General features: G+C 34.5%; 3 protein-coding genes across 4 annotated transcripts in view; all 3 read left to right on the forward strand.

Moving 5' to 3' along the window:
* Positions 1–23,467, forward strand: part of LOC108455731 (glutathione S-transferase L3-like) — an 83,323-nt gene that overhangs the window by 11,566 nt on the left and 48,290 nt on the right. The gene's annotated exons all lie outside the window — the stretch shown is intronic.
* Positions 13,743–17,131, forward strand: LOC108456132 (ankyrin repeat-containing protein ITN1-like). Of its 2 annotated transcripts, none has more exons than XM_017754730.2 (5): positions 13,743–14,101; positions 14,416–14,830; positions 15,064–15,256; positions 15,559–15,968; positions 16,052–17,131. In XM_017754730.2, exons 2-5 carry the CDS (start codon positions 14,462–14,464, stop codon positions 16,874–16,876), a joined length of 1,797 nt encoding a protein of 598 aa, XP_017610219.1. In that variant the 5' UTR covers positions 13,743–14,101; positions 14,416–14,461; the 3' UTR covers positions 16,877–17,131. The 2 variants fall into 2 exon arrangements, with proteins under 2 accessions (XP_017610219.1, XP_017610218.1); XM_017754729.2 differs by having other exon boundaries at positions 14,472–14,830.
* On the forward strand, positions 18,544–21,705 carry LOC108454098 (ankyrin repeat-containing protein At5g02620-like). Its single transcript, XM_017752422.2, has 4 exons — positions 18,544–18,871; positions 19,325–19,714; positions 19,916–20,325; positions 20,665–21,705. The coding sequence occupies exons 2-4, from the start codon at positions 19,405–19,407 to the stop codon at positions 21,538–21,540; spliced, it is 1,596 nt and encodes a 531-aa protein (XP_017607911.1). The 5' UTR covers positions 18,544–18,871; positions 19,325–19,404; the 3' UTR covers positions 21,541–21,705.

Genomic DNA, 23,467 nt, shown 5'->3' on the forward strand with positions numbered 1-23,467 from the left:
TCTTTCTTTCTTTTTAACTTACTCATAAATCTATATTCAATATAATAATATTAATAATATAATATTATTCTAATAAAATAACTTAATCTATAAGAAAAACTACTTTAACACATTTAATATCTTTACCAACTATTACACATGTTATATTATACATTCACACACATGGCACTTAGGGTCTAATTCCTAGATTAGTCCCTTTACTAATCTTTAATCTATAATTAAACTTTTATATCGTATGCAATTTAGTCCTTTAAACTAAATTCAAGCTACTTCACTTAATTAAACACTAAACAACCATTCAACTATAATTCATAAATATTTCTAATAAATATTCATGAATTAATTTCACTGAACAAGACTCAAGACTCAATTTCCGATACCGTAACTTTCGGTTCATTACAATTCTCTCCCTTAATAAATTTCGTCCTCGAAATTTACCTGAAAAGAGATGGGGGTATTGAGATCTCATCGTTTCTTCTGGTTCCCATGTAGCTTCTTCAACACTGTGACTTCGCCATATAACTTTTACTAAAGGAATACGTTTATTACGTAATTCTTTTACCTCTCGTGCTAGAATCTCAACTGGTTCTTCTTCATACGATAAGTCAGGTCGAATCTCTACATTCTCGGTCGTAATAACATGTGAAGGATCTAATCAATATCTTCTTAGCATAGAAACATGGAAGACATCGTGCATTTTCTGTAGTTCAGGAGGTAAGGCCACTCGATACGCTACTGGTCCAATTCTCTCAATAACTTCGTAAGGCCCAATAAAACGAGGACCTAATTTTCCTTTTTGACCAAATCTTAGAATTTTCTTCCAAGGTGAAACCTTTAAAAATACTTTATCCCCGACTGAATATTCAATATCCCGTCGTTTCAAATCTGCATACGATTTCTGTCTATCAAAAGCAGTTTTCAATCTTTCTCAAATTTTCTTAACTGTACTTTCCGTTTCTTGAACCAATTCAGGTCCAATCATCTTCTTCTCATTCAGTTCTGTCCAATATACGGGTGATCGGCATCTTAGTCCATACAAAGCCTCATACGGTGCCATCTGTATACTTGACTGGAAACTATTATTATGCACAAATTCGGCTAATGACAAATAATATTCCCAGTTAGACTCAAAATCAATCATATAGGCCCGAAGTATATCTTCTAAAGTTTGTATTACCCGTTCAGATTGACCATCGATCGTGGATGAAAAGTCGTACTAAAGTGAAGTCGAATCTTGAAGATTCATGTAATTGCTTCCAAAACCTTGACGTAAACCTTGGATCTCTGCCGAAATTATTGATTTTGGAATACCATGTAATCTAATGATTTCCTAACATAAACCTCAAAGAAGTTTCTTTAACGACCAATCGGTTCTTACAGCTAAGAAATGAGCTGACTTTGTAAGTCGATCAACTATTACCCAAATAGCATTCTTTTTACTTGTAGACGTCGGTAATCCCGTCACAAAGTCCATCGTTATTCGGTCCCATTTCCATTCAGGAATATTGATAGGTTGAAGTAATCCTGATGGAACTTGATGTTCTGCCTTCACTTGTTGACAAGTCAAACACTTTGCCACATATTTAGTTATATCCTTTTTCATTCCCAACCACCAATACAATTCACGCAAATCACGATACATTTTCATACCTCCAGGATGAAATGCAAATGGACTATTATGAGCTTCTTGAAGAATTAACTCTTTCAACTCAGAATTAGTCGGAATGCAAAGTCGATTCTGAAATCTTAGACAGTCATTTCCATCAATGCTAAAATTTTCTGTTGTACCATTCCGAATCATCTCTCTTTTCTTTAACAACTTATCATCTTCTAACTGTGCTGATATGATTCGATCAAACATTATCGGCTTTATTCTTAATTCACCAAAAGGCTTCCATCTTCAAGTGATACTAAGTTGTGCAAACATTGCTCGTAATTCAATCGCAGCTTTTCTACTCAGTGCGTCGGCTACACATTAGCCTTCCCTGGATGATAGTCTATGACACAATCATAGTCTTTTAGAAGCTCTATCCAACGCCTTTGTCTCAGATTCAATTCTTTTTTGCGAAAGCAGATACTTCAAACTTTTATGATCCATATAAACATAGCACTTTTCACCATAAAGATAGTGCCTCTAAATCTTCAAGGCAAAAATTACAACTGCTAATTCTAAATCATGAGTTGGATAGTTGCGTTCATGTGGTTTCGATTGTTAGTGAAGCATAAGCAATGACTTTCCGCTCGCATCAAGACACATCCCAGTCCACTCAATGAAGCATCATTGTACACTACAAAATCTCTTTCTGATTCTGGTAAAGTCAACACCGGTGCCTCAGTTAACATTCGTTTTAATGCTTCAAAACTTTTCTGACATTGCTCATTCCAAACAAATGGAATATTCTTCGTAGTAGCTTGGTCATCGGTAAGGCTATCTTTGAAAATCCGTTGACGAATCTTCGATAGTAACCACCAATCCGAGAAAACTTCGTACCTCGATACATTCTTAGGAACTTTCCACGAATAAGCGCTTCAATCTTCTTTGGATCCATTCTAATTCCATCCGCTGATACGACATGACCAAGAAACACAACTTCTGATAACCAGAGTTCACACTTGCTCAATTTTCCGTACAATTGCTTTTCTCGTAGTATTTGCAAAACAATCTGGAGATGTTGCTCATGATCTTTTTCTGACTTGGAATACACCAAAAAATCGTCGATAAAAACTACAACGAACTGATCCAAGTATGGTTGAAAAATCTGATTCATAAGATCCATAAAAGCAGCAGGGGCATTTGTCAGTCCAAATGGCATTACTAAGAATTCATAATGCCCATACCTCGTACGGAATACCGTCTTCAATATGTCGCACTCTTTTACTTTCAACTGATAGTATCCCGACCTCAGATCAATCTTTGAAAACGAAAGCTCTTTTTAGTTGATCAAACAAATCATCTATTCGGGGAAGTGGATACTTGTTCTTGACAGTCAATTTGTTGAGTTGTCGATAATCAATGCATAACCGCATCGACCCATCTTTCTTCTTAACAAATAACATTGGAGCTCCCCATGGTGATGTACTAGGTCGTATAAAACATCTGTCCAATAAGTCTTGCAACTGTACTTTTAATTTCTTTAGCTCTGTAGGTGCCATACGGTACGGAGGTATCGATACCGGATCTGTACCTGGGTAGACTTCAATCACAAATTCTACCACTCGATCAGGGGGTAATCCAGGTAATTCCTCAAGGAATATATCAGAAAATTCGCATACAGTCCGAATCTTACTACACTGACTTTCAACCAAATCCGAATTAATCACATATGCTAAGAAAGCATTACAACCTCGATGAAGAAGCTTGCTAGCTTTAATGGCCGAAACAATACAAATTGATCCACTAGTCCGAATACCATTTACTTCAATTCTATCTTCACTTTCATTCGAACAATAAACTTCTTTTATAACGTCTAAAATCACTCCATGTTCGATAACCACCCATTCCCAAAATAACATCAAAGTCGCCAAATGGCATAATCAATGATCAACAGGAATATTCTATCTTGAATCATTAACGAACATCTTCGACATATATGGTTCACTAAAGTAGTTTGCCCCAGTGGACTAGACACTTCTATCATAACTTTAGACAATTCAGACTCTAATTTTTTTGTCTCAACTACTTTCGTATTAACATATGAATGTGATGACCCAAAGTCTATTAAAGTATAAATGGGTGTGAATTCAATAAGAATATACCTGTCACCACATCGTGAGCATCTTTCTCTTCTCGAGTCCTCACAACATACGCCGAGCTGGAGCTCTAGCTTCAGATTGTTGTGTAGCACTCTCACTAGTTCTTCTAGTACCACCTCTAGCAACGAACTACTTGGCTGATCCCGATCTCTGGAAGCAAATTCAGATCTTTGCACTCACTGTCGGTGTTGTTCCGGATATTTTGGGCAATCTTTAATAAAGTGATCGGTAGCTCCACAACGAAACAACCTCCACCAACTTTCTACACTCCTCTTTGTGTCGGTTTCCATAATGCTCACATATTGGAATTTCAGATTTTGAACGGACTTGGATCTCGCCAGAGACACGAGTTTGTCTTTTCGACCTCGATCACTTCTTTCCGATCGAAAACTAAATCTCCAATTACCTCGTGAGTCCTTTGACCGCTTAGGTCATGGACTTGAACTAACCATTCGGGACGTTTTCATCGAACGAGCAACTTGGACTTTTTATCCCTTCCGAGAATTTGTTCAATCATCTTAGCTCTTTCCATTAAATCCATAAACTCGGTGATTCTAAGAGGCATCAACGTAGTCTAAATTCATCACGTAATCCTCTTAAAATCTTTTACATCGGTCGGCTTCACCGGTACAAACTCGATGGCATATCTGCTCAATCTCGTAAATTCTCGCTCATAATCCACTATAAGCATCTCACCTTGTTTCAGTGTTAAGAACTCTTGTCTTTTGTCCTCTATGTACATTTCTCCCAAATACTTATTTTGAAACTCTTTTGAAAGAAGTCCCAATTTATCTGTTCTCAAGTACATTCTCGAATCATCGATTCCCACCATACTAAAGCTTCCTCTTGCAGAATGAGACAACACACACTAAGCTTTCTTGTGTTGTACATTCAAGTTGCTTTAGAACTCTCTTTGTAGTCTTTAACCAATTTTCAGCGATGAGTCTAATCAATTCCTTTGCACCCAAAAATTCAGTAGCTCCATATTTTCTCAATTCTTTAATTGGAGCTCTTCGAGTAGTAGGGATAGAGGACGTAGCAAGCATAGTTCCTACTGCTTTTTGAAGGGCATCGGCAATTATTCTAAAGATTTCAGTATTATCACTTCCAACATTCGGTTGATTTCCTACCGGATTCACACTTGGAGTTACAGACTCCGATTCATTCACATTATACGGTTCATCATCCTTACTATACATGTAACACCCCTAGCCCGTGTCCGATCGCCGGTATAGGCTATGAGGTATTACCAAGCTAAACATTTAATTTCAATCACATAATCTACCAACACAAGTATAAATCGAACTGAATACATACAGATTTATAAGTCATAAGTGCCATTTTCATACGGCCAAGATAATTACAATTTTAAAACATATTTTTGTTGTTTTTTTTTGTGTCAACAGTCCAACCTATACATGCCATATCGAGTCCAAAATATAACTGTACCAAAAAGATCGATAGTATGAAGAACTGCTGACGATCCCCGAGTCGATAGCCAAAATCAACAATCTATAAAACAAAGAAATAAGAAACAGAGTAAGCTTTCGAGGCTTAGTAAGTTTTAAGCAATTCATACTATTAATGCTAATCATTAAAACTGAACATTGAGTATCACAAAACTTGTATTCTAATTGTAATTCACTTGACCAAATATACATCAGTACATTAGTTACAAACCCCTTGGCCGAATATGTATGTATGTACACACAAGACTTCTTGCACATATTTCACTATTTACATAGATTATACTAATACCTTTAATCACATTCTTTCATATGGAGACTTACATTAACCAATTATATTATTGTCTTATCCTCAAATACCGAATTCATTCGCACACACACATACACACATACACACACACACACACACACACACACACATATATATATATATATATATTTCGTGCTTTGATGCTATTAAATCACTAAAAAAAATTAATTCAAATATAAGCACATAACACGAACCTTAACATGTAAAACATATAATACTTACGTAACGATGTTTACCATTGATATTCGAAGTCGAAATCTGATTTAACTTATCGCATCGGTTCATCAAATCTTAGAGCTCGAATACATTACTAGCGCAAGCCTCATGGGTCTTTAACCCGGATATTTTCCCAAAGACGTAGCTCATGGACCTCAAGTCCGGATATATTTCTAGCATATAGCTCATGGATCTCATGTCCGGATATATTTCTAGCATATAGCCTGTGGATCTCATGTCCGGATATTTTCAATCTCATCCTCATTTGATCATAACACATGTCACCACCTTATCACTTAATAGTCGATATTACATTCAATATAAACTCGATCGCACATCATCATTCACATTTCAGCTCAATGGTTATATCTCATATCGCTCATTCTATTCATCATTTAATCTTAAATTAAAAGTGGCCATCAAACTATAAGTCATATACATGCATTATCTATTATACATCTTAATTCAAGTGCTAGCCAAAGATCACAATTCACTTACTATACTCTTATAGTGGTATCGTCAATTATATGCTAAAGAAAACTACTTAAAACTTACCTCGGATATATTTGAACGGTTGCGAAATGGTTACTCGGTTACTTTCTCTTTTCCCTTATTCGAAGTTGCCCCCCTATGCTCTTGAGCTTTAATTCAACAAATTTTAAACTAATCATTAATCGACTATTCAAATATTATTTTCAGAATATAATACATATATATTCGAATTTCACACATACAGATTATAGTAAGCTTATAAGAAATCAATAAGCAATTCATTAGCAAAATTTTTTTATCAATGTTTACAATATAATCACAATTTCACTATAAGCTGACTTCCTGAGCAACAGTCATTAAATTATTCATAACTGGAGCTACGAAACTCCAAATCAGTTTCCGTAAATTTTTCTTGAAAATAGACTCATTTAACTTTTATTCATAAAATTTTCAGGATTTTTGGTTTGGCCAATCAAAACCAGAATTTTCTTAAAGTTTCTCCTATTTCACTGTTTGACTATACTGACCACTCTTCACTACGAATCAAATTTCTCATTGTACAGATTTCAAAATATGTTCTTGTTTATTTCATTTGAAACTAGACTCATTAAGGAGTCTAAGAATATAAATTTTTATCTTATAAAAATTTTTGTACTATTTATAATGATTTTATAAAAACAGAACAGGGGATTTCGGATTCATTCTGACACTGTCAAACACAACTTTAAATATCTCTCTATAGGAAATTTCCTTTGCTTGCATTGTTTATTTTATAAGAAACTAGGCTCATTGAGCTTTGATTACATATTTTATTCAGTCTCTAATTCCACTCCAACAATTTATGGTGATTTTCAAAAATCACGCTACTGCTGCTGTCCTAAGCAGATTATTACAATTTGCTCTTAAATTTCCAAGTCCAAAACACTTAAGAACTTACCATTTGAGTTTAGAGCATATCATCATATATAATTAGCTCAACCTTCAATAATTCAATTTGCTAATTAAAACATAGAAATTTATAACCAATTCAAAATTCCTTAACAATGGCCGAATATCAAAAGGGCTATCAAAGGACATCATCAACTGACTAACAAGCTTCAATTGTAATTCAAAACTTAAGTTCACATTCGGCCATTATAAGCAAAACAACCATTCAAAGCTCACTTCAATTATTTAACAAATAATACTAATGTTTAATACTATCTCCCAATTTGGTATGAGTTACCGAATGAAATTAAACTCCTAATTCATGCACTAAAATCACATTCGGCACAAGCAAACTTCATTTCAATTATGCCACTCTTAAACTTATCTATAATACCCTAAGTTCATTTAGTAGCTAGGCAACAATTATACAAAAACAACAAGCATTTAACAATAATGTACTTAACCAATTCCTTAAGCATACATTCGGCAATATATATATTAATGACTAAAACACTTAGGCCGATTCTAAAACATCCATAAATCTTCATAATAGCACATGTAACTAGCTCAAATCTCAAACCATCTAATATACTATCAAAATATATATAACATTACAACCATTCTCTTTAACATCTTCCATAGCCGAATGTTCATATCACCATCAACTTCAAAATTTTGGCATGGGCTAAGTAAGGAACTTAGGATCTAGCTTAAACTATGCTAAGATTTAAAAAACTAAGTTGAATTTCTTACCTTAATTTCCAGCTCAAAGGTGACCGAAAGACTTAAGCTATTCCCTCTCTTGCTCTCTTATTTTCGGCTAGAAGGAAGTAAAGATGAATTCTTTTTTTTTTTTTACCCATTTTCTATCTTTAATAACCTTATTCTATATTATAAAACCATATAATAGAAATGATGCTAATATAATATATATATGTTATATAATAATTAACAACATGGCCGGCCACTAACTAAAATGGACAATTTGTCATGCAAGTCCATACTTTTATAACATGCATTAATATACCCTTACACTTTAACCTATCACATTTTAAAAATGTCTCATATAAATCCTATTAAATAAATTCACATTCAAATGAATAAATTAAAGATTGGAACTTTCACACATGCATGTTCACGCACAATAAGCATAGAAAATAACGGTTAATTATTTTTATGACTCAGTTTTGTGGTCCCGAAACTACTTCTCGACTAGGGTCAATTTAGGGCTGTCACAATACATCTCTTGATCACTATCCTCAGTGCTTTTATCAGACATTCTTAATGCTATAAAACAAAAATATTCAATAAACATATTAGCATCCAATCCCAACTCAAATTTGACTCAGTAATGGCATGTACCTCTAGATTCACATTGACATTCGATTTAGTCCTAGAACCGACAAAACCTAATTAGCTCTGATACCAATCAAACTTGTAACGTCCCCCTACCCGAGACCGTTGCTGGAGTCAAGCAGGAGACATTACAAAACTTATCTTAGCACTTAAACAGTTTTCGTAGTAAACTATCCATCTGCATCACAGTCGCTAAAAAAATCATATCTCGAGTTACGAAACTCGAAATCTAATTCTGTAAATTTTCCCTGAAACTAGACTCATATATCTACTTACTAATTTTTTTCTAGAATTTTTGGTCAGGCCAATTAGTACAGTTTATTAGAAAAAGTCTCCCCTGTTTTAGGGTTCGGCTACTCTGACCCTTGTGCACTACGAATCAAATTTCTTCCTGTACAGAAATCCAATGACTATGCCATTTGTTTTAATTAAAAATAGACTCAATAAGGAATCCATACAAATAAATTTTGAGTCCTAATTCTTAATACACAATTTATGGTGAATTTCTAAATTCAAAACAGGAAATCTAAAAATTGCTCTAACCCTGTTTCACCAAAACGTAAATATCTCATAAAATACAACTCTTTTACCTATTTTGTTTCTTCCATATAAAATAGATTCATTAAACTTTAATTACATATTTTATTCATCATCTAATTCACTTTATACTATTTTTGGTATATTTTCAAAGTTGGACTACTGTTACAATTCAAATCTATTTTAGTATAAAATGTTGATAACTAAGTTTATAATATCTTCATTTCTTCTCTCTACAATATTTACCAACACTTTCTCTTATTACTCTTCACTAACATATCAAAACATACCATACTTAAGGTTTTGGTAACATTTACAAAACATACCAAAATATCACTTAACAACTTAGATACTTTCAAAATGACCAAAAGACATCCTAGGTACAATGCCATTTTCCAAAAAGATAGAAACTTCACCAATTTGAGTTCGGGGATCGGCTTGTATGCTGAGTCTTTATACATTCGTACCTAGCCTGCGCACGGAAACAAATCGTACGCTGAGAATACTCTCAATGGTATTTCTATAAACAATAGCTTAATCAACTTTAAAACATGGTAATTCAAACATATTATTGCTATTATTCAATATCAATCAGTACTTTAATAATCTTTACTTTATTTACCCTTATTAACATAAATCGGACACTGACGGATACACGGATCCAACCCACACTCCGGGATAAGCACATAGTGCTTCATTGGAACAAATCCGGAACTTTAACATTATAGTACACAAAGTACTTCATCGGAACAAATCCGGAACTTTAACAGTAGTCGACACATAGTGTCTCATCGACTCAATGTCGGAATATCCCAATACTTCCAATTCCTATGACATGTCAACTATATCCGACTAGCCCGACACTGTTAATAGGGTATTCAAAATCACATTCATTTCAATATGGTAAAAATACTTACCTCATTCACATTTTCATACAATATAAATATCAAATATAGCAATAACGATTAAGCTCGGTTTATAGAAATACAAACCACTATTTATCGAATTTAATCGATATCTTCGTGCAATTTCTCTTTTCTCTTCTTTGATGACGTATCCGGTGCTACGTTTGCTACTAACAATCATACAATTAAAAATCATCAATATATTAATTCATAAAACACATTTTCACTTTCTACCAAACTTTTACAAAAATTCCAATTTCGTTCTTTTTCCATTACTAATCTTTTTTTCTTTGACTTAAGCTTCATATTCTCTTTTAATCAACTTATTAACAATTTCTAACTCATAAAATTCATTATAAAACATAAATTTTGAGCTCTATTCAACTTAATCCCTATTTAAACCTAACTTAGAATTCTTTTAATAAATCACTCAATTTTCACTTCTAACTTCAATTTCTATCAATTTAACCCATAAAACCTCAATTTATTCAACTAAATCAATATCTACATTTTAACCTCATACATGTAGAACTTTGAATTAGGCATCCATAAACATAAAAATTATAAGAAAATGAGCTAAAACAACTTACCAGTCAAGCTTTAGGGCCTTAATCCTCAAATTTCCCTTTTCTATTTCTTTCTTTCTTTCCTTCTTTCTTTCTCACGTTTGCTCTCTGTAACATTTCTATCTTTCTTTCTTTCTTTCTTTCTTTTTAACTTACTCATAAATCTATATTCAATATAATAATATTAATAATATAATATTATTCTAATAAAATAACTTAATCTATAAGAAAAACTATTTTAACACATTTAATATCTTTACCAACTATTACACATGTTATATCATACATTCACACACATGGCTCTTAGGGTCTAATTGCTAGATTAGTCCCTTTACTAATCTTTAATCTATAATTAAACTTTTATACCGTATGCAATTTAGTCCTTTAAACTAAATTCAAGCTACTTCACTTAATTAAACACTAAATAACCATTCAACTATAATTCATAAATATTTCTAATAAATATTCATGAATTAATTTCACGGAAACAGTACTCAAGACTCAATTTCCGATACCGTAACTTTCGGTTTATTAAAATTCTCTCCCCCTTAATAAATTTCGTCCTCGAAATTTACCTGAAAAGAGATGGGGGTATTGAGATCTCATCGTTTCTTCTGGTTCCCATGTAGCTTCTTCAACACTGTGACTTCGCCATATAACTTTTACTAAAGGAATACGTTTATTACGTAATTCTTTTACCTCTCATGCTAGAATCTCAACTGGTTCTTCTTCATACGATAAGTCAGGTCGAATATCTACATTCTCGGTCGTAATAACATGTGAAGGATCCGATCGATATCTTCTTAGCATAGAAAAATGGAAGACATCGTGCATTTTCTGTAGTTTAGGAGGTAAGGCCAATCGATACGCTACTGGTCCAATTCTCTCAATATTTCTAATAAATATTCATGAATTAATTTCACGGAAATAGTACTCAAGACTCAATTTCCGATACTGTAACTTTCGGTTCATTACAAAGGCAAAGCAGAATGCTGATGGAAGTTTGAATAAACTGAAGGCTAGGCTGGTGGTAAAAGGATTCAGTAAAAAATATGGACTAGATTACTTTGAAACATATGCTCCTGTTGCCAGACTAGATATGATCAAGCTGATTGTTGGGTTTGCAGCTCAAATGAACTGGAATATATATCAGCTTGATGTAAAATCAGCTTTTCTAAATGAAATCCTTGAAGAGGAGATTTATGTCGAGCAACCAGAGGGATTTAAAGTACCTGGCAAGGAAGACTTGGTTTACAGACTAAGGAAGGCCTTATATGGCCTAAAACAAGCCCCCAGAGCATGATATGCTCGAATTGACTCTTATCTGCTCAGTTTGAAGTTCAAAAGAAGTGCTAGTGAGCCAACGTTGTATGTCAAGAAAAACAAAACTGAAACTCAGCTTGTGGTGTCATTGTATGTTAATGACTTATTGGTGACAGGAGGAGATGAAGTTGATTTGGCAGATTTTAAGACAAAGATGAAACAGATGTTCGAAATGACTGACCTGGGGCTGATGACATACTTCCTAGGAATGGAAGTAAGCCAGAAACAAGGTAGAATCTTCTTGAATCAGAAATCATTTGCCTTGAAAGTGTTGACAAAGTTTTCAATACTGAATTGCAAGCCAACTCCTACACCTATTGTAGCTGGGTTAAAATTATCAAGCCAAGAGGGCCATGAAGAAGGTTGTGAAACTACCTATAGAAGCTTGATTAGTTGTCTCTTATACTTGACTGCAACGAGACCAGACATCATGTATGCAGTAAGTTTACTTTCTAGATTCATGCACTGCTGCAATGTACAACATTTTCACGCTGCAAAACGAGCACTGAGATACATTAAAGGTACTCTAAGTCATGGTCTCTTATTTAGCAAGGCTGAAGAACTGAAATTGAAAGGCTATATAGATAGTGATTGGGCTGGTTCCAAAGACGATATGAAGAGTACATCGGGGTATGCCTTCACATTGGGGTCAGCAATGGTCTGTTGGAGTTCGAAAAAGCAGTCTTTAGTGGCTCAATCGACAGCTGAGGCTGAATATATAGCTGCTGCTAGTGCAGTAAATCAAGCCATCTGGCTAAGGAAAATCTTAACAGATTTGAACCTATCTCAAGAAGAAGCAACAGAGATACTTTGTGACAACAAGTCTGCTGTTGCAATTGCAAAGAACCTTGTCTTCCATGGCAGAACTAAGCACTTTGACATAAAGTTGCATGTGAGAAGGAGATGGAGCAAGCTTGTGAAATAAAGTCGTTCATTGCAATTGGAGGATCAAATCACGACATTTTGACCAAGGGTCTTTGTGCAATCAAATTTAACAAGCTAAGAAGACTTATGGGAGTTTGCAAGATGGAGCTCAAGGAGGAGTGTTAAAGTCGATCTCCATGCAATTGGTATGAAGCAAGTGCAATGGAAGTTTGCCATGCAAGCTCGTGACAAGCATCAAAGAACTTTGGTTTCTTGTTGTTTGTTGGATTTGAACTAATGTTTTGTTATTTTGTAATCAAGTTTGTTTCTTCAACTTAGTTGGTAATATTTTTGATGTAATCCATTGATTGATTGACTGAAATTTCAGCAATACAACTTGGACAATTAATTTAGCTATTTTCAATGTAATAGAGTGGGGTTAGGTATGTGATTTGGTAGTCATTTTGACTTGTACACTTCATCTTTAGTTTTCACATGTAATGGCAAAATGCTGATGATGGTTTATTAAATACATATCATTTTTCAACTAATTCCATTGCTTCTTCTTCCGTTTTCTTTCTTCTTCTTTTCTTTTTGCTCGATTTCTTCTTGCTTGTTCAGCAAGAATCGTGACTTGCTGCTAAAGCAAAAGCTAGACCAGTTGCTTGCACGCTCATTGACACCAACATTTTTTCTTTATAAAAAATATATATGATAAATTTTAATTCGTTTGTGTGATATGAAATATTCAAACTTAATTGCATTGAAATTTTAAAAATATTCAAATTTTTTTAAAAAAATAGAAGAATTGAACTAAAAAGAATCTAAAATAGTTCTATATTTGCACAAAATATAAAAAATCAGAAAACAAGGAAGCCAAAATTATTTAAATATAAAACAGTTGGGATATAGTTGCCTCTGACCAAAAGAAGAATGTTTGTCTGTCGGACTTTCCGAAACGAGGTCTTTTATTTTATTTTTTGGTTCATACAAAAGTAACAAAAACAAAACAAAACGGGGGTTATTGGGTATTTCCAACATGTTATGGAACAACCAGAACGCGACACGACAGGAGACTCTGCCAAAACTACAACTTTAATTCAGCAAAAACTCCCGTACTTACCTGGACTTCCCAATCCTCCGGTGACCCCACTGTCCGGCCTGTCTCAGGGCCCGGTCGGTCCATTTCTCCATTCCGCTTTCTCCTTTTTTTTTTTTCTTCTTTCTTTTTATTTTTTCAAACTCAATTCATTGCTAGTTTCCATCAGACAATCCATCGAATCAATGCTAGTTTCCATCAGACAATCCATCGAATCAATGACAAAATGATTTAACTTTCTTTTGCTTTCTCTTTTCATCTCCTGATGGACTATTGTAAGCAAGAAGGTACTTTCCAATTCTTTTTTGCTTTCTCATTTTTTGTTTCTCAATCCGATTCATTCATTTTAATTCAATGTTATTGAATTTAAGGGTTCTTTTGAAAGAAGGGAAAATCTGAAAGGTATATATAATATACATTGGTTGAGCAATGAAACATAGGCATAGGATCTGGGATTTATTTAGATAGGAGAAGGGTTATCCATGTTTGGACATGGATCTGGTGTTAATAAAGACTAAACAATGCAATTTATTTATTACTACACCAGTGCTTAGTTTGATATTGGATTTGGAATTTGATCTATAGAGATTGCTTTTAACAGGGTATGTTTTGGAACTGATGTCATTTTCCTTTGGTTTTTGAATGGAATGTGTAAAGAGTGGGAGAAGGATCTGGAGAAGGGACTTTCTCCACGGAATGTCCCGGCGGCAGTGGCACAACCGACTTCTCCGTCTGCGCTAAGGCGTGCTCTGGTTCTATCTAGTTCATCCAAGGCCCTTTCGGCCTCCAATTCAAGTAAGACCCTTCCGGTCTCCAATTCAAGCAAGTCTCTTCTAGGTTCTAGTTCTGGAAAACGATTTGATAAGAAGTATGTCAAACAAGTTACCGGCCGCCACAACGACACTGAGCTACACCTCGCTGCCCAGCGTGACGATGTTGGATATATCAGGCAGATTTTAGCTGAAATTGATTCTCAAATGATGGGGACAGTTGGTGGAGCCGAATTTGATGCAGAGGTAAGTTGTATTGTAGAACAATGCATGCATGCCAATGCCTCTTACTATGACAATCTTGAAGAAATTTTGTAGCTGCTATGAGCTTTGAATTTTAGAGATTAAATTATACTCTAGTTTCAATCATGCAATGTGATCCCAAGTGAGATATGAGTTTAAGAATGCATTGTCAGAAACGAGTCGTTTGTTGCATTTCTCATTCTGATCCTGTCTACATGCTTTCTTATTTTAACAAGGTGGCAGAAATAAGGTTAGCCATTGTGAACGAGGTGAACGAGTTGGGAGAGACTGCGTTGTTCATTGGAGCTGCAAAGGGGTATTTGGATGTGGTTAAGGAGCTTTTGAAGCATACAACTGAGGAGGGGCTTAAATTGAAGAGTAAATCCGGGTTCGATCCATTGCATATTGCTGCAAACCAAGGTCATGAAGGTATTAGGACTAGCCTTCTCTCTTATGAGTTTAATCAATGTAGTTGAAATTAACATATATGTGGTTAACAGCAGAGAACATTCTTGGGTAGTTGTATAAACAATAATTTTTGCTTGTTTATACTGCCAACAATTTGGCATTGTTTTAGAACTATTGTAACATAAAGTTTTTCTTTACTTCTGAGATGAATCACAAATTGCATGTGTTCTGCTTGCTTGCTGGCTTTCATTTTATTTTGTTCAGCATAAATTACATGTTAGGATTGTGCAGTTTGTCTGAGGTCAATACTTACCTTTATGCAGCCATCGTCCAGTTGCTACTGGATCACAATCCAGAGCTAAGTAAAACAGTTGGACAAGCCAATGCGACCCCTCTTGTATCTGCAGCTACAAAAGGACATACAGCTGTAGTCAATGTATTACTCCACAAAGATCCTAGCTTGTTGGATATACCAAAAGCAAATGGAAAAATTCCGTTACACTTTGCTGCCAGGCAAGGACATGTGGATATTGTTAAAGCATTTCTTGACACGGATCCTCAATTGGCAAGGAAGACTGATAAGAAAGGGCAGACAGCATTGCATATGGCAGTCAAAGGGGTTAACAGTGAGGTGGTGAGGTTGCTTCTTAAGGCTGATTCAGACATTGCTATGCTCCCTGACAAGTTTGGTAATACAGCACTACATGTGGCTACTAGGAAAAAGCGGACAGAGGTATTCGGTTAACATTATATATATACATACATAGGCAATAATTTCCTGTTAGTAATTGAAGATACGGTGGTCTTTTGTTGCAGATAGTGAACGAACTTTTGGAACTTCCTAACATTGATGTGAATGCACTATCTAGAGACCATAAAACGGCGATTGACATAGCTGAAGGGCTTCCACTCTCTGAGGAAATCGCTGAAATAAAGGAAAATTTGACTAATTGTGGTGCTGTCAGGGCAAACGAGCTGAACCGGACACATGATGAACTCAGGAAAACTGTGAAAGAGATCAAGAAAGATGTGCATACCCAGCTTGAACAAGCCCGCAAAACCAATAGGAATGTGAATGGCATTGCCGTGGAGTTGCGTAAACTTCATAGGATGGGCGTTATAAATGCCACCAACACAGTCACAGTTGTGGCAGTGCTTTTCGCAACGGTTGCATTTGCAGCCATTTTCACCGTTCCTGGGGGTGATTACGACAGCGGAATAGCTGTTGCCGTCAAATCGACATCATTCAGGATGTTCTACTTTTTTAATGCAATCTCACTCTTCACTTCGCTTTCAGTGGTGGTGGTACAAATGACGGTTGTAAGAGGACAGTTGAAATCAGAGAGAAGAGTAATAGAGGTGATCAATAAGATGCTGTGGATGGCTGCGGTCTGCACCACTATTTCATTCATGGCTTCGTCGTACATAGTGGTCGGTAAATATAACGAGTGGGCTGCAGTTCTTGTAACAGTTATAGGAGGAATTATAATGGCAGGTGTTCTCATTGCCATGACTTACTATGTTGTGAAAAGCAAACGGATTATAAAAGTAAAAAAGAAGGAGAAGAGTTCGAGGAACAAAACAATGTCAAATAATATATCAGATTCGGAGCCAGAGGTGAACACAATTTATGCCATTTAATGTTCATAGATACTACTTTGAACTGGCCTATCATCATAACTTGTAATTCAAGGAAAATGAGTGAAGCAGAAAAGAGGAGGCAGTTTTGTGTTGTTGTTGTGAGAAGTAATTTTCTGTAGATACATCTTCTCATCTTTCTTATTTCTTTCCTTCATTCCTTTTTATCCCATATTTTTGAGGATGAATATAAAGACACTTGGTCCAAAAAACTTGATGAACATCATCGCATGCTTACATTTTCATGTGGTATACATACATACATACATCTTGGAGGTTGCGCTCCCTTCTCCATGCTTTATTTGCAGTTGAAGAAGCAGATGGTTAAGACTTTTAGACTTTAGATGTCTACTGTATGCAGCAGTTTTGGATTGTATCATTTGTCTTTGTCTAATCGACTCGGGTTAGACGGAACTATGACCTTTGAATAGAAGGCCCCATTTCTTTTTTAATCCGATTTGATCTATACATAGGTGCCCCCAAAGTCAAAAGAAAAGCCTATGAAGCTATCAAGATATTTGCATATGCGCGGGCCGGGGGGGGGGGGGGTGGAGCCGCGATTAGTTGAGCAATCCCCATCATGGAAGTAGGGACCTAATTAACACCACTCTATGCCTCCAATTGAATTAGATTAGGTACTCTAATCCCAATTAATTCATTTTCATTTTCATTTTAATAAAGGAAAATTTTTTTAATGTAATCTAATTTAAATTAAGTTTAAATACAAATTTAAAAAACAGTTGAAATCAAATTAAGGGTGTTCAAACAATGATGAGATGTTTATAATTAATTTTGATAGTTAATTAAATTAATCAAAATTAATTCATAATTTTTCAAATGAGTGTAAAACATAAAAAAAAATCGGTTACAATCTTTTCTTTTGCTTTTAATTCAATAGAAATAATATAATAACAATACTAAATCTTAAAACATAATAATAAATATTTCATTAAAAACGTTAGCTTTTACTTTTCTTTATTTTTTTTGGTTTAATGCACACTTTAGTCTTTAAAGTATACTATTTTTCTTATTTTAGTCCTAAAAGTTTTTTGACCCTTTTCAGTCCCTACCATTATCAGACCTTGCTTAGTCTTTTGGACATTAAAACCAATGAATAAGATATTCAACTAATCACATGCTGCCACATGTCATATAATAATAGTATCTTTTGAAAAGAAATTAAAATAATTTAGAAATAAAAATTCAAAAATTTTAAGAAATATAAAAATCCAAAAATATGTTAGAAAATAATAAAATTAGAGAAAATTATAAAATTACAAAAAACAATATAAAAATTTTACTAATTTTTTAAAAAATATTAAAAATTTTAATATTTTAAAATTTTATAAATCACACTTACTAAAACTTGAATATGAGATTGTTATTTTTAGAAGAATATCAACTACAATATATTTTTTTAATTCAATCATTCAAAATTTATAGTTAATAGATTTTTAAGTAATAAATTTGGATTAAAAATTTCAAATTGTTTAAAAATAACATTAATTTTCATTATTTAAATAAAATTTAAATATTGCGAATATCAATTATAAAATAAATCTATAAACTAAATTGAATTCTCATTTCTCACCCTAATCCTAAACGCTGTGCTCCATACGGTTATTACGTACGAAAGGCTAGAAAAAAACACCCGCAGGATGTTTGGGTTGGTGGTGGGAGAACATAATTGGTTGTTACTGTACGCGTAGGACCCCAACCCAAATGGGATTTTAAGGCAACCCTGCTCCATGTTTCAGTGGTGTGTGATTGTTGCTTACAAGCTTTTTGCACCAAAAAGCTCTCCTCCACTTGCCCATTTCCACTAACAATCACTCTTTTTGTCCTTTTTTGCTTGTATACTTTCTCTTATTATTTCTTCCTCTTTTTCTTTTGTTCTTCACCGCTCTAAACCACCCTTTTCTTTTTCAATTCCTTTTAATCTGTTTCTAAAACAGAGAAGGCAGGGGAATTTTGGTTTTTCCAGAGCTAGGAACCAAGGTGAGTTAAAAGTTAAATAAAGTAAAAGCCATTTCTTTATTTTAGCCTCTCTTTTTTTTTTTTGAACATTTGGGGGTCTTTGGCGTTATAGCTAGTAGTAAATTTAACTACTCAATTACTCTCTTTGATTCATTGAATGATAATAAATATTCAAACTTGAAGAAAAAGTTTCCAATTTTTACAGTGCTTATCCAATGGTTTTCTTTTCGTGTCTTTTTCATACGGTTTTGAATGATTTGTGCTAATAAATATATAGTTATGAAACTGTGGATATTATAATGAGGAGTGGGGAGACTAATGTGTCTCATTTTTATTTTAAAGATTAAAACATGTGTACGGAACTTGGGTTGCAAGAGAAATGTTAAGATCATGATGATATCAAGGAAATCAAGCTCTAAGGTTTTCTCCACGTGCCCCGTCAGTCTTCTAAATCATCTTATCTTTTGATTTCAGGGATTCTTTTATGCTTAGGGTGAAGTTTTTGATCCGTTTATATGGTGGATAATTGAAGTTTGCATCAAAGGAAGCAAACTATGGGAGAAGAGCAAATTTTCCAGAAAAAGATGGCAAAGCAGTTGACAGGTAAAAGGGATGATACACCACTTCACTCAGCAGTGAGAGCAGGGGATCTTCACCTGGTTTTGGAAATAATTAGAGGATGTGAAGCTGGGGACTTGTTTGAGCAGAATCAATCTGGTGAAACTGCCTTGTATGTTGCTGCTGAGTGTGGTAGGGCTGATTTAGTGAAGGAACTGATTAAGTATTGTGATATTGTTTTGGCTGGTATTAAAGCAAGGAATGGCTACGATGCTTTTCATATAGCTGCCAAGCAAGGGAACCTGGGTGAGTTCTTCAGTTTGATTTTCACCTGATAATTATTATGAATGTCCAACCCTGCAATTTCTCTACCAAATAATTTTATGAAATCAATGCTTGTAGTAAAGGTCAACAATTTTGAAGTAATTTTATTTGCATATACAGCTTGAGGGTATTTTATTTGTGTATTTGCCTACTGTTTATCCTTTTTTCTCTACTATCTCTCAGAGGTATTGAAGATTCTCATGGAGGCCAATGTTGATCTTTCGATGACTTTTGATTCTTATAACACCACAGCGTTGCACACTGCTGCATCACAAGGCCATGCTGAAGTGGTGAATTTCCTCTTGGAAAAAGGCAGCAACGTGGCTGTAATAGCAAAGAGCAATGGTAAAACTGCCTTGCATTCAGCAGCAAGGAATGGGCATCTAGTGATAGTAAAGGCCCTTTTGTCTAAAGAGCCTGGAATCGCAACAAGAACAGACAAGAAGGGGCAGACAGCTCTACATATGGCGGTTAAAGGGCATAATACTGAAGTGGTTGATGAGCTGATAAAGTCAGATCCTTGTTTAATAAACATGGTTGATAATAAGGGGAATACTGCTTTGCATATAGGGACTCGAAAGGGTCGAAATCAGGTAGTTAGTATTGAAATTTTGGTGATTGCGTGTTTCCTGATTAGAGTATGTCTTTTTATTTTGGCCAATTTAATAAGCATACAGGATGAACTTATAATGGCTTTGCATGCTGTCAGATATTGAAAATCATCTTAATTAATCATGTCTTATTTCGAGTAATACAAGGTTTTGCTTTGGGCTTTAGAATAAGCACCAATTTTAGTTACTATTCAAGTATTTCTTTTCTGCATTCTGCAATGGCTAGAAGTAACTAACCAAAGTTGCTGATAGAGCATTTTTGTCTCTCTTATAGTGTTGAAAAGACTGTGTGTTGGTCTAATCTCTAATTCGATCTTTCAGATTGTTGAGAAGCTGCTAAATCAAAATGGAGTTCACAAACTAGTCATCAACAAGTCCGGGGAAACAGCTATTGACATTGCAGAGAAACACAAACTATCTGATATTGCAGGTATCTTAAAAGACCATGGAGTCCAGTGTGCCAAATTCATCAAGACACAACCTACAAATTCGGCTAAAGAACTAAAACAAACTGTAAGTGATATAAAGAATGGGGTTCATCACCAGTTTGAACACACACGCCAAACAAGAAAACGCATGCAAGGTATAGCTCAACGAATCAACAAAATTCATGTTGACAGTCTCAATAATGCAATCAACTCCACCACGGTCGTGGCTGTTCTCATTGCCACTATTGCGTTTGCTGCCATATTCAGTGTCCCAGGCCAATATGCTGACAGTCCAAAAGATATTTCACCAGGAGTTTCTCCTGGACAAGCGAGAATTGCTTCAAAACTGCCCTTTTTGATTTTTATCGTCTTTGATGCTATAGCCCTCTTCATATCATTGGCTGTTGTGGTAGTGCAAACCTCGATTGTAGTTATACACAGAAAAGCAAAGAAGCAGATGATGGCAGTTATTAATAAGCTCATGTGGTTGGCTTGTGTACTGATTTCAGTTGCATTTCTAGCCCTTTCATATATTGTAGTTGGAGATGAGTGGTGGTTAGCTAATCTAGTTACTGGTGTAGGGACTGTTATCATTGTATCAACATTGGGGACATTGTGTTATTGGGTGATTGTGAACCGTATCGAGGCTTCAAAACTACGCAGCATCCGGAGATCTTCAATGAATAGTGGATCTCGATCATTTTCAATGTCATATGTGTCTGACACGGAGATTCTGAACAATGAACATAAGAAACTCTATGCAGTTTGAGCTGCAACGCGCCTTATGGCCTTCACCTAGTCACCCACCTTTTTATCTGTACATAGATCCCACTAACTGACGCAGAATGTCAGCCTAAGCAAAAAATGCAATATTGAACTTATACAGATTGTATAACATCATATATATATGTAGACAGACGTTTTTGTAGTTAAACGGTTCGAGGAAAACAAATTAGCCAATGATTTGGCTTCATTGTCTGGATTTTTTGTTACATTCGTAATATATCTGATAGCTTTTATGTCTGAACGCAAACAACAATCACTCTAAATCTCAGAACTTGCTGATTGCTTTGTTCCAATGATAATCCAAAAGCATATCAAATGAGTATGTATACTATATTTCGATATTATGCTGTGCTTTTCCAGGTCGTATGTACAAGATTCCCAGTTAACCGTGCTCCTTTTCCTCTTCTTGCAAGACAAAAAAAGAAGGGTGCCGGCAACTGCTGAGCATTGCGGTGATTCTCCTACATAGTTTCCTTCTCAATGAGTCTCCTTTTACCACATTCATTGCAAAAGAAAATATCTTATGGAATAACTCACAAGTTTTTAAAAAGGGATTACTTAGAACAGTTATGATTATTTTATACATGGTAACATTATGCCGAAGGTGCTTAGTGCTTCAGAACAAAGTGGGAAACAAGTTATTTACAGAAATTTTATACTTCCAAAATACTTTCTTTGAGGTATACTATTGATGCTTTGAATCTATTCTGACATTTTCTTCCACATGCTAAAATGGTCCCAAAGCATAACTTTGAAAGAGTTCATTGCTGAAACTTACTTCTAGGGGGAGATTATGATTGAATGCAATGGTAAGCTATCTGTAAATCTCATCTGTTCCATCCACTAACACAATATTTCAAAGCAAGAACTAGAAGGCCCCTATTTTTCTATATTTTAAGCAAACTAAATGCAGCGGCAACTTTTCCTTTCTTCAATACCAAATTCAGCTAGCCCCATAGTTTACTCATACAAAGTATGCATGATAAGCATATACTTTTGGGATCCAACTTTTAGTCTTTTTCACATAAACATGAAATAAAGATCCAAATTACTAGCTTACAAAGTGTTAGACCCTTGCACTTCCATTTTTTTTCTCACCAAGTGGAGAAGAAAAAAGGGTGATGATCATACAGGTAGGGAAAAGGAGTAGCTGCTTTTCTATTCTTGTCTGTACTCATGGTGCTCAACATCTGTCACATTAGTTGCAATGCAATTTCATTATTTCTATGTCAAAAATCTAGCAGGCATGTTTTGTTTTAGTTTAATGGTTAGTCAAATTCATGAGAAAAGAACAATAAGATATAATGAATTTCTTTGCTTTATAGTTGGGGTCATTTCGTTTTCAGTTAACAATGACATTGCACATTTTCCATGTAGATGGTTATGTATAGGGTAGTGATGAAAATCATTTCATAAATAGAAATATAATTTCAATAACCTAAAGCATTTGGTATAGTTTAGTCTCAAGTTGCAGTAAACCATGGTGGTTAGCAGGTGGGATGATCATGCTACTTCTGAATAAAGCATAAGTTGGTTCCTTTAATCAAGTTTTTTTAGGCATCAAAGTATAATTAAAAACCTACTTTTTTTTAAAGTAAGATTGCAGGGTCTCTCTCCTTGATGTCAAGGGAGTTATTTGACCAGTAAAAGAATGACACTTACTGTTATTACCTTGTTTAGATTAAGTGAAAATAGATTATTATTATTATTATTATTATTATTATAATTTACTTTACTAAAATGAAAAGTTTTTGAATTAAGAAAGATGGTAGAGGATTTTTGGACTTGCGGATTTAAATTTTTATGTTAATTCTTATATTTTTAAATTTTATGCAATAAATTTATTATTATCATAATCACTTCGAAAAATGACTTTATAAATTTTTACCATATCATCCATCCTTATCAAT

The sequence above is a fragment of the Gossypium arboreum genome, chromosome 9 (assembly GCF_025698485.1).
Source record: "Gossypium arboreum isolate Shixiya-1 chromosome 9, ASM2569848v2, whole genome shotgun sequence".
In the NCBI taxonomy this organism is placed as follows: domain Eukaryota; kingdom Viridiplantae; phylum Streptophyta; class Magnoliopsida; order Malvales; family Malvaceae; genus Gossypium; species Gossypium arboreum.